General features: G+C 38.1%; 1 protein-coding gene across 2 annotated transcripts in view; it reads left to right on the top strand.

The window, feature by feature from the left end:
- The window catches only part of nck2b (NCK adaptor protein 2b), a 37,489-nt gene extending 28,262 nt beyond the window's left edge, over positions 1-9,227 (top strand). For both annotated transcript variants that reach the window (XM_060868603.1, XM_060868604.1), the window contains exons 3-4: positions 7,034-7,728; positions 8,153-9,227. In XM_060868603.1, the coding sequence (XP_060724586.1) occupies positions 7,034-7,728; positions 8,153-8,347 (890 nt within the window). In that variant the 3' untranslated portion in view covers positions 8,348-9,227. The remainder of the gene's footprint in view (positions 1-7,033; positions 7,729-8,152) is intronic.
- The last annotated feature ends 3,748 nt before the right edge of the window (positions 9,228-12,975 follow it).

The raw sequence follows: 12,975 nt of genomic DNA, 5'->3' as shown, positions 1-12,975 counted from the left end.
GGAGTTTTGACAAGTTTTATAACCTTAATATTGTTTCTTATTCAAAAGTGGTGACAGAAAAAACTCAGCACCCCCAACCTGAAACCTCTTCCCACACCTCTGTCACAATCACATCATAATCAAAATGAATAATTAGGCTTAAAAACAAATGTATTATGCAAGGGAATCAAGTTTAGCAATTACATGTAATATTGCTCCAAATATCATCAATAATGGTGTGTGCAATACCATGTATAACTTGCATTAAGTCGGTAATTTTTATATATATATATATATATATATATATATATATATATATATATATATATATATATATATACACAATTTTTTGACTAAAACTAGACTAAAATTAAAAGACTTTTATTCGACTAAAACTTGACTAAGATACCTTGAGTTTTCTTCTGACTAAAACTAGATTAAAATGACGAGACTTTTAGTTGACTAAAACTAAGACTAACAAAAAAGAAATGTGAATGACTAAATATGACTAAAACTAACAAGGACATTTGGCAAAAGACTAAGACTAAATTAAAAATAGGTGACGAAATTAACACTACCCTCCAGCTATGGCCGCAACTAGAGTGGATCTGCACACAGCTTTTGGGTCCACACCAACTGTGTTTCTTAATTTAATTTAATTTATTGTTGAGTTCTGATTTTCGATGTTTATTGTTCAGGGGTCTCTCAGTTCCCCATATTCCCAGCATGGAATAAGTAGCTAGCTCATGTTAAAAAACAACTTAACATTGTTCGGCAAACTTTCTTGTGGCCTACTGAAATGTTTTTATTTTTCACACTGCTTGGCTTATCTTTTACCCATTCCACATTTGAAAAATAAATGAACACAAGTTCAAGGATTTTGCTTTTCTTTGCTGGTAGGGACGTGAAATAGGTATTAATTTTTTATATAAATGGTCTTAAAAAGGTCTTAAAAAGACTTGAATTTAACTTGAAGAAACCTGTAGGAACCCTGCATTGGTGCTAAATACTCAGTGACTGTTTTAGCACTAGATATAGCAGCAGACTCAGTGAACATGTACATATACTCACAATCACATTACAGTGCCAAATAAACTGGTTTCATCATTTTCTCTTCCTTTGGATCAGTAGCCTCAGGTCTACAATCTTGGCTGCTCTGGACAGAGACAATAAATCAGTGTTGGAAGCGATGCATCAGACAGGAAAAGGAAGATAAATGTGAACAGAGTCATGCAGAGACCTGTAGAGATATGAAGCTTGGATGCTGACCAAGCTCCGCTGATTTGAATATGAACTGTGAAATTTTATTTACATACACTTTAAATCCAATCGCATTAACTGACTTTAAATCAAATTCTTTTTTTTTTTTCAATAAGCTTAAAGTTAAATGCTTTAAAAACATAGACAGTCAGGTACATAAGTATTTAGACAGTAAGACAATTTTTGTAATCAAAATCCTACTTTGTCTGTGCACTTGCAAAAGACTTTTTGTGTTTCTATCCACTACCTTAAAATAATTTGAAATTATGGTTTAAAAAAAACTACATTTGAATCTCAAAATGAATGAAGTGTCTAAAATCCATCGAGGTTGTGGAACAAACCTCAAAATGGCTTAATTTACTTTTAAAAACTATATATTTAATACAACTACAGCATCCAGAGTTGTTGCAGAGCATAAAATACATTATTAATAGATTACAATTTATCAAAATGATAAACATTGATTTATTTGACTTTATTGAGAATGTTGACTAAACACAACCACACTTTTATTCCTGAACACATCCGCAGTAAACATCCAGACTACAGCTTAAATGTTCTGTTAACCTCCCTGTTAACTCCCTCAAAAGACACTCACTTTCTCTGTCAACTAAAAAAAATAAACTATTAACCTCTTGAGACCCAAATGTCCTCATATGAGGACATAACATTTTCTCACACTTCATTGTCTATATATTTATTGTACCAACCTTATATGAGGACTGTTAGGTTTAATTCTTTTGCAAAACTGCTTCCTTGAAAACACTGATTACATTTATAGTTATCAGCTATGAATTAAGAGAAACAGTCAGTAGAAATTGTAATGTACACAACAGTAGCATACGGGTCTCAGGAGGTTAAAGTAGTTTATGTAGTAGTATTTTTTATTAAATAATCTGAAACAGGAAAGAAAGGTCAAGTTGAGTCTTTCAGTTCTTTGATTTTACAGATATAAATGGTATTAGGCACACGTTTCTGAAAGTGTGCTCACTCTTGCACTCGCTCTCACTCTCGCACTCGCACTCTATCTCTCTCTCATCCTTTCACTCTCTTTCTCTCTCTCGCACTCTCTCTCACACTCTATCACACACTCTCTCTCTTAGATGTTCAGATGTCCTTTAACCTTGAATATTTTCTTTAATCTTTTAATCTTGAATAGTTCCAATTATGCTGAAGTCAGATTGCAATATCTTCATTTAAAAAAAGACATGAGCGCCATTCTAAAAGATTCCTCCTGGAAAAATAAACCTATCCTTAGTGCCTTTTACATAACCATTTTACATAACTAAAGCAGATTTAGAAAGTAATCATACCCAAATGATTTTGATGATGGTTTTTGTAGATCTGAAATTATACAGTAACCTCAAAATCATATGTTGATATCCAAGCCTCCAAGCTTAGTCCTGCCTTATGTCTGGCCACGTTTCTATCTGTTAACCTAGGGCAGTGGTAGTTCAAGCGGTTAAGGCTCTGGGTTGTTGATCTGAGAATCAGGGTTCAAGCCCCACCACTGGCAAGCTGCCGCTGTTGGGCCCTTGAGCGAGTCCCCTAGCCCTCGCTGCTCCAGGAGTGTTGTGAGGATACGTGAAGAAAGATTTTCACTGTGCTGTAATGCATATGTGATGAAATAAAGGCTGCTTCTTCAACACTTATGACACTTTTTTAAAACGTGTGTTCTAATGACATCTTACTAGTTTATAAAGTTGTACACAGACTTAACTTGCACACAGTTGTGTGTCCAGCAGTGAGTCAGTCGGCCTCTTGTGTCTCCTCGGAACGATATCTTAAGTAACATGAAAACCTTTCTGCTGCCAGTATGATAATCAGACAGTGCCTTATGTTCACCTGATTGTTTTAACAGTGTTCACGCTTCCGGGATTTGTTCTGACCTAGCTAAGTGAGTCATGAGTCAACTTCTGCCGTGTTTTCACGACTGATCTTGATTACTCATCACTGCCTGAAGTTAGAACTGTTTGTGTCACATGTTCATCTCACGTCAGGTTTAAATAACTAACCTTCCCTGATAACCACACCAGTACGTTGTCATATCGTTTGGATTTAAAATCACCGAAATCACTATATCTAGAAAAAAGGTCCAGGTTAAAACCAAATTATAACCTTGCTGAGAAAAATAAAGAAGGGGAAAAAAGAGCTTCTGTCTCCCTCTGAGTGTCATCTGTTCAGTTTGCTTGTGTGGAACCACAGAGCGAGAGTCCTGAGTCCAAAACACAACAGATGCACAGGGCCTCAGGTGGGGTCTCTATTCCTCCTGTTTTTAGGAAAATATTGAATCAGTGCATCACAAAGACAAAAACAAGGTTATAAATATTTATGCGTTATGATAATGTGGCAAAGTTTGTGTAGTATATAATCAGATTTTCTTTTTATACTAATTAAACAGTAGAGACTTCCAGAGAGTTCCAGTCTCTGGTTGTACACAAAACAGTTCTGATACAGTTTTATGTACAAATTTACATTCAAAACAATATTTTAATTACAATTATAATTCTGTCTGAATTTGTTTCGTATCAAATAGGCATGAGACGTACATCAAGGTGACAGTATGTGACCTACAAGCTTCACCTTGTTGACAAATAAACTCATTTAAAATTGTTATGAAATGACGACTGCAGTATTAATACACCGTATTGTAAGCCACGTGTGATTCTAATCGTTTTTATTATGTTAGACATGTATTTTGTGGCAACATTATCAATATGGAAAGATTATTTGTCTGTAGATTGTGCCTAGATCTCAGCACTTTAATCTGACGTTTCACATCACAGTCATTCCAGGTCATGTGCCATTAAAACACTTCCTTCTGATTAGCTTAACCTTTTTGGATTAATAATTAATCATGCTTAGAGACAGTTAGGTTCACAGTCACCACAGACGTTGTAGTCTTTGTTTATGCTACAACCTCTGATGCTGCCACCTAGTGTGTAAGAAGAGATAGAACTCATAATGAACGTTAAACTGAATTATTGTGATACAGAAGCTAAATTCATCTCATCACAGGATTTTCTATCTCAATGTTTCACTCAACAAAATTCTGTCTCATGCCCGGTATTTCAATGAAACCGTTTTTTTTATCAGAGAAGGATAAAGGACAGCATCGATCAGTTATTTATCCCTTCAAAGCCAGAAAAAAAAGGACAGAACAAATACAAACCACAGCTGAAATGATGAGGCTTAGACTGAGCTGAAACAGAATTACTGTCAGTCAGAGTTATTGTGTTCATTCCATTGTGTTAGTTCACTTTTAAAGTCAGTGGTTTAACAAGATTTGGATTTCTCAGGATCACGTAATAAAAGACAGAAAACGTCCTGAATCTAAGTAAAAGATTCATTTATCCAAACACATGGACAATGCTACTGTATATTGACACCTGATGTCAGATAAATGATGCTGAAGCGAATGCCTTGAAATATGAATTCTCTCCGTTCCATATACACACATACCATTTATAACAACGTATATATACGCTCACAGGCCAGTTTATTAGGAACACCTTATACACCTGTTTATTCATGCAGTTTACTAATCAAACAGTCCTGCAGATGCAGATCAAGAGCTTTGGGTAATGTCCACATAAAATATCCTAATGGGAGAAAAGGGGGATCTTGGTGTCTCTGAATGTGGCATGATTGTAAGTACCAGACAGGGTAGAGAATAGAAGTGAAGAAACTGCTGATCTGAGATTATATCGAAAAAACACAATATAGAGTTTATATACACTCTGTAGAGTTTATACAGAATGGTCCATAGAAACACAAAGCAGTTCTGTGGGTGTAAAGACCTAGTTGATGAGTGATGAAGGCTAAAGTAACTTAAAAAGTACACATTTTACCACCATGCTGAGCAGAAGAACATCTCAAAATGTCGATTATGCCAAACCGTGAGGTGAAGGAGCTAAAACAGTTGAAGACCACATCAGGTTCAAACTCTTTACCCAAGAAGAAGGAGGCTGAGGATGTTGTGATAACAGGCTTGTCAAAACAGGACAGTCTGAAGGACTGAGGGATACGTTTTACTAACCGACAGTAAGAATATTGGTTACTGCAACTGTAGAATATCTGGTTTAAAAAAAGAACAGTTGCTACGATTGTCACTTGCTAGTGCAGTGTTGATGTACAAGGATTTTTATGTTAATTACAGCATTAAATAATGTTAGTCAAGGGAACCGTAAAAGGGAAATAGTAAACGACATGTCATTCCTAATAACCTCATTACAATCTGTTTATTCCTGGTTGGAACTAACCACGGCTGCATCTTATAGTGTGCTGCCATCTTGAATCAACATCCTAGTTATCTAGAATAAACTGGATGAAACCTGTGTCCTTACATCCTTTATTGTTGTACATATATTTAAATATTTATATCTGCACTTGTTCCTTTGCACATTTTTTGCACTATTTGCACTTCTGGTAAATGTTAAAATGCATATTGTTGCTATATACCTGTACCACCTACCTACCTACTTACCTACCAACCCTACCTATCATAATTAGTGAGCAGTTAAATATTGGTCAGTGAATAATGATCAGATGAATCAGTAATTGCATGTTCTCCCCGTGCCTCGGGGGTTTCCTCCGGGTACTCCGGTTTCCCCCCCCGGTCCAAAGATATGCATGGTAGGTTGATTGGCATCTCTGGAAAATTGTCCGTAGTGTGTGATTGCGTGAGTGAATGAGAGGGTGTGTGTGCCCTGTGATGGGTTGGCACTCCGTCCAGGGTGTATCCTGCCTTGATGCCCGATGACGCCTGAGATAGGCACAGGCTCCCCGTGACCCGAGGTAGTTCGGATAAGCGGTAGAAAATGAATGAATGAATGAATGAGTCAGTAATCAGCCGATAATCAAAGAGCAGTCATTGGTCAGTCAATTATAGGTTAATAACGAAGCCAGTGATCAGTCAGTGATTAATCATCAGAGGTAAATCATTAGTCGCGTGATTAGTCAATTATAAGTCAATAATGAGCCCAAAAGTCAGTGACCAATGATGAGTAAAATCTTTGCGATGTCAAATGGAATGACTTTTTCCTTTAACTATGTGATGTTACAAGAAAACCTTTACACAAGAGTCAAATTCACGAAGGTGATATTACTTATCGTTCTCCTTCTTATTAAAATACAATATATGACCTTTATGCGCTGCTATAAACCCAGGTGTATTACACAAATGAGAGAGCGGTAACTGTTGTAACTCAATGGAGGATTGCTGTTGTGGTTAGTTGGATGAGAGATGTGTGTAGACGCATGCACATAAAAAACATGGATTACTTGTGTGTGTGTGTGAACGAGAGAAAACCTCCTTATGCCTTGCTACATTTTACAGAAGCATCTAACTGCAGACAGAATGTCAGGTGTATATTCATCTACTGGTTAAAAATAGAGCTTGTCATGGTGTGCGCTTGTTTATGGGAGACTGACAGTGCAAAGTGCTGGTATGTGAGTTACACAGTAACTTTTTCAGCTTTTCTCATTACTGCTCATGAATTTTCTTTTTCTAAGATAAGATACTTGTTAAAATATTTGTTTTTTACCCAAAGTCCTAATGTAGATTAAAAAAAACACACTTTTAATGGACACAGTGTTATAGGAAACCCTTCTTATGGTGAAATTTTAATGTTTAATGATTTGTATGAATCTAAAACAACAAAAGGGACAAAACTATATTTAAAGAATTAAATCCAATTCCACAGATAAATGTTCCACCCATTTTTACATCTATAACATAATGTGCTTCTATTTTGTTTTGTAACATGGACTTATGAAAGGATTATGATTGCAGGTCTGGGTAGGACTAAGCGGAAGCCAAGCACGGAGGCCGAGTGTCCAGCGAACGGCGTTGGTGCAGGAGCGGAGCACATCTACGAGCAGCACACAGCGGCAGTGGCCAAGTTTGCGTATGCCGCAGAACGTGAGGATGAACTGAGCCTGGCAAAGGGCGCTCGCCTTCTGGTGTTGGAGAAATGCAGCGACGGCTGGTGGCGCGGCCGCTGCAGTGACGGCCGAGCCGGCTGGTTCCCCTCCAACTATGTCCAGGAGGAGGAGGAAGATGAGGAGGAGGAGGAGGAAGATGCGGGTACAGGTGACAAGCATTGCTCACGATCGTTGCACAAGGTGCAGACGCTTTACCCCTTCAGCTCAGCTACGGAGGAAGAGCTGAATTTTGAAAAAGGAGAAATCATGGATGTGTTGGAGAAGCCAGAGAATGACCCCGAGTGGTGGAGGTGTAAAAACAGTCAAGGCCAAGTGGGCCTCGTGCCCAAAAACTATGTGACGGTACTGAAAGATGGGCTGGCACAGGAAGGAGGGGCCAGCAGTTTCACGGCCCATTCTTTGCAGCATCCAGGCCCCGCACGCTCAGGCAGATTCGCAGGGAAGAAGTGGTACTACGGTAGCGTGACGCGGCACCAGGCTGAATGCACACTAAACGAGAAGGGAGCCGAGGGAGACTTCTTAGTGCGTGACAGCGAGTCCTCTGTGAGTAAGCGGGAGATTAGAGCTTAATATTCTTTGAATATGCAGGTTGTTTTGTTACTGCACTTATTTTCTTACCAGAGTAAATTTTGACTTTTTTCACAATATTGAAGAAAGGATCAAAACGAAACTATTCTTTTTTTACCAATAAATGTCTGTGCTCATAAAATATCCTTATACTTTGCTAAGATTATAATAGAAGGCGCTATTGATCAGCTCAAGTAGAACTTGTTGCTTTTAATATTTGATATAATCACATACTCATCTTTTCTCAGTAACCCACGCAGAGTTTATGTGAGGAACAAAACATACAGAGAGAGCAAAACTATAAAGAAAAAGGGAACAAATTGGAAATCTTTGCTTTCTATATTTTCGATATATTTTTTCAGTGATGTTCAAGGCGCAGTGTTTGTGTGTCTTCCTTTAGCCAAACGATTACTCCATCTCCTTGAAGGCATCAGGCAAGAACAAGCACTTCAAGGTACAGTGCAGCGAGGGCATGTACTGCATCGGCCAGCGGCGTTTCAACACTTTGGACGAGCTCGTGGAGCACTACAAGAAAGCCCCCATTTTTACCAGTGAGCACGGAGACAAGCTCTACCTTGTCAAACCCCTGCAGTGACCTTCCAGCCAAAAATGAGCCTTGACAACCTAAATAGACCTCACTCTGAGCCAAGCATCCTTACTGGTCTACTTGGTGGTCAGTTCTCGCCAGCAAGTGGGCAACAGCGTGCCAACACAAGCAGACGGGCAGTGATGTCGTCCCTTATTTTTGAATCGTTGTCATTTCCTGTTTACTTCTTCTTCATATATCCTGTTCTTGACATGCCAATACCTGGTAAGAAATCTGCTGAGAGATAATAAGTGATACACACTTTTGTTACTGAAGTTTCAGTTAAGATTTTACACAGCTTATACTTAAGTTCACAAGAAGTAGCCATTTAATTTAATTGTTTTTTTTATAATACAATTTGTCGATACAATAGGGAATATTTTTAGACTTTACATGGCAGTGTGTGTCAAAGGAGTTACAGGACTATTTATCTACACGTTGCCAAAAAAAAGCCAATTTGTGACATACAGGTACTGACTGCCCCCTGCTGGATGGACACACACACACACACACACACACAGAGATGCATGGATTCACACAAGGGAGGACTGTTTGAGATGTGATGAATGTCAAACACTCAGCCAAATGTGCCACGCACTCGTTAAGTTTAATAATCTACATTATTCCAACCCAGAACTAACCACAAGTCCGAGTTATACTATATCCTTATGGGTATCTCGTATAAGTACAAGAGAGCTTATTCTGTACAGCCTGTTTAATTTCCCAGCTTTTTAAAAGTATTTGTCTGAATGTAAGAGCATTTTTATTTAAATCTGTGTCTATTTAAACTTCGGTGCATATAGGAGGAATTTACTAAGCACTGTACCAATGTCCAATATGTTGGAAATACATTTGTTTAATTAAACATTTTGCAAAATAATGTTAAAAATGTCTCAGACGTTTGTTATTCATCGGTTAACGTATGGAGAATGAGATCATCTGTTTCCACCTAACTCTGTCCTCGGCATACTCTATACTCTCACACCAATTACCTTCATGTCCTCATTTAACACATCCATACAGTATATCTCCTCTTTGTCCTTCCTCTTCACCTCTTACCTGGCAGCTCCATCTCCATCTAAGAATCTAAGAAATAATCCTCTAATATATTTCAGCATGTTTAGTCAGTTCATTGGCCAACATTTTGCATAACCTTTACTTGTAGACCAGGATTTAATCTCAAATTTAGTTCCAAAATTTAACTAAGTAAAAAAAAAAGAGAAAAACGATTTCACTTTCCATTCATTTTCAAAACAATGTCTTTTTGTTGTTTCTTTTTTTTTAAGCAGTTTGTCACTTCACAAAATCTCCAAAGTAGTTCCAAACTCCTTCAAGTGCCGAAACATGTGCTCACTAAAAATCCCACAATGCATCACATCGATGCTACTAAAGTGTCACTCTGGAAATGATAAATTTTTTGAAATCCTTTTGAAAGCTTTAAAAAAAAAAAGGCAGACGATCTCTCAGTCAGCTAGAACTGTAAGTAGCTTCTTATCTTTGTAGCTTACGGTAGTTTACTTGTTAAGTGATTTTATAAAGACTCCCATGTTTGAGTCTTAACGACTTTTAAACGTTTAATGATTATTTTTAAATGTTGCAAGGATATGTTACAGAACAATGCATGTGTCTTTAATAATTCATAGCTGAAAAGATCTCGCTCCTGCTTGTTGTTGAAGCCAGTGGTGTTGATGTACAATTCAATACTTAACCATGCCTTAAGAGTCTGGATGTGCGGATTTCTGCTCCTTCAACCAAAAGATCATTACTGAGGTTGGATGCTGATGGACGAGAAAGCCTTCTAAACAATTGTGTACATCCAACTTTGTGGAAACAGTTTGAGGAAGACACACATATGGGTGTGATGGTAAGGTGTCCTCAGAGTGTAAAAGCATATGACTGGCAACAATACGACAATAAAGGATATGCTACAGAAGCTGCTCTGGCTCATGTTTAGAAAATGACAGTCGCTGACCTACAACTAGTTTATCGTTTATTGTACAGTATTTACACGATTTGATCCACCACTAATCTCCCCTTGACTAGTGTGGGGTCTTATTATTGTTGTTTTTAAAGCTTTATGTACAGGATTTGTTTGTCAGGAATCTTATAGTACTGACACAGAGCTCATCATGCTTTAATCCAAATTGTACTGTCTGAAAAAGAGATTTTTTATTGAGAGACTTAAAAAATGATGATTTCACAATGAATGATTAGGGTTAAGAGATTAAGATACCAGTTTGTTCACACAGGATGTCATTGCTATTTTTAATTCAATTCATTTGTATAGAGCTTTTAACAACTCACATTGTCTCAAACAGCTTTATAGAAATCTAGAAATCTTTCTATTTGTCTCTAACATTTATTCCTAATGAGCAAGATGGAGGCGACGGTGACAAGGAAAAACTCCTTGAGAAGATATGAGGAAGAAACCTTGACAGAACCTCATCATTATTTGGGTTACAATGAGGTGACAGACTCAGAAGAGAACCTCATCCTCATTTGGATGACACTGGACAGTCAATAATGTGTGAGTAATGGGTCAGTGGAAATTGTTAGTTCTTTTAATGTAAGGAATAGTTCAATAGCAATCAATAACATCAGAATCAGCTTTATTTGCCAAGTGTGTGCAGACACAAGGGATTTGTTTCAGTGTGCAAGATCTTTTTTTGTGTCTTATCTAACAGGAGCATAAAGATTCATTTTGCTAGTTTGCTAGTCACTGTTTTGAATCAGGGCGGCTGTATTGTAGTGTGATTACTGACTATGATTAACAATTTATTTAAAAAACTAGAAAATACAAGTTTCTAACAGGAATATTACAAACCAAACAAAACTTAGTAATCTGTAAAACTGCATGTTGGATTATGTAGCAATGTCCCAGATCAGTTGTAATCAGACTAAATGTACAATGTCAGACTGCTGTTACAGTATTTTAAGGTATTATTAAAAGTTTAAAAGCTCTGTAGTATCCACAAGATGGATATCAATAGCCATAAAAGTCCAAAAGTGAAACTAATCAATGGAAGGACTGATATCTTACAGTGGAGATGTGTTGATTTGAATGGCTTCAGATGATTTCTGAAGCTTATAGATGGCTCAACTAAACAATAAAACCTGTTGGGGCATGCGGTTATAGGACAATAACTGGATGGTGTGATGGTGCCTTTAACAGTTATCTTTACCATCATGCGTCCAAGTGTTTTTTTCCCTCTACTAGCTCAGCAGTTTGCCAAAGACAAACAGGTTTAATCTTGCCTTTAGAACAGATCTAATCGGTTACTCCCTCAGCAGCCTCTTTTTTTTTCTCAAAAAAAACCCAGTGCAGGTTACAGAGAAACTGCAAAACCCTCTAGATTTAGATTTTTCTTTCAAAGAAAACTTTACAAAATGTTGACATGGAATTCACTGCATTGATCCACCTTGTGCTGCTACAACAGCTCTGACCCCTCGAGCCTTGGACTCCAGAAGAGCTCTGAAGTTGTTCTGTGGTATCTGACACCAAGACATTAACAGCAGATCCTTTAAATCTTGTAAGTTATGAAGTGGAAGCTCCATGGATTTGTGTTTCCAGCACATCCCATAAACACTCAATCACACTGAGATCTGGGGAATGTGGAGGCCAAGTCAACACCCTGGACTGTTTGTCATGTTCCTCAAACCGTTCCTGAACAGATTTTGCAGAGTGAACATCATCCTGCTGAAAGAGACCACTGACATTAGTGAACACTGTTGCCATGAAGGAGTGAACTTGGTCTGCAACAATGTTTAGGTAGCTGCTACGTGTCAAAGTAACATCCACATGAATGTCAGGACCCAAAGTTTCCCAGCCGAACATTACCCAGAACATCACACTACCTCCACTGGCTTGCCTTCTTCCCATAGTGCATCCTAGTGCCAGCTCTTCCCCAGGAAAGTGACGCTCACACACCCGGCCGTCCACATGATGTAAAAGAAAACGTGATACATCAGACCAGGCCACCTTCTTCCATTGCTCCATGCTCCAGATCTGATGCTCACATGCTCATTGTAGATGTTTTTGGTGGTGTACAGAAGTCAGCATGGTCTCTCTGACCGGTTTAACCTACACAGCTTCATGCACAGCAAACTACAATGCACTGTGTGTTCTGACACCTTACTATCATAGTCAGCATGAACTTTTTCAGCAGTTTGTGCTACAGCAGCTCTTCTGTAGGTTCGGATCAGACGGGCTAGTCTTCACTCTCCACATGCATCAGTGAGCCTTGGGTGATCATAACCCTGTCTCTGGGTCACTGGTTGTTCTTCCTTGAGCCACTTTTGGTAGATACTAACCACTGCACAATGTAAACACCACACAAGACATGCTGTGTTGGAGACGCGCTGACAAAGAGGCTCAGATCCTTACACTTGCCCGTTTGTCCTCCTTCCATCACACCAACTTCAAGAACTAGTTGAGATGATTAACATTACTCACTCACCTGTCAGTGGCTTAAATGTTATAGCTGATGAATGAAAACCTGTGAAAGTTGGAGACTAATAGAAGAAAACATATTTTCACTAATATTTAATGGTTTACTGGGTCAAAGACATTTTTAAACATCAAGATTCTTGAGTATTTGCTGTTTCTGGAGGTACTACATATAGAGAGGACATGTGAA

Source organism: Tachysurus vachellii, chromosome 4 (genome assembly GCF_030014155.1).
Source record: "Tachysurus vachellii isolate PV-2020 chromosome 4, HZAU_Pvac_v1, whole genome shotgun sequence".
NCBI lineage: Eukaryota > Metazoa > Chordata > Actinopteri > Siluriformes > Bagridae > Tachysurus > Tachysurus vachellii.
Note: the sequence above shows the minus strand (reverse complement) of the source record. Positions and strands in the feature narration are given on the sequence as shown.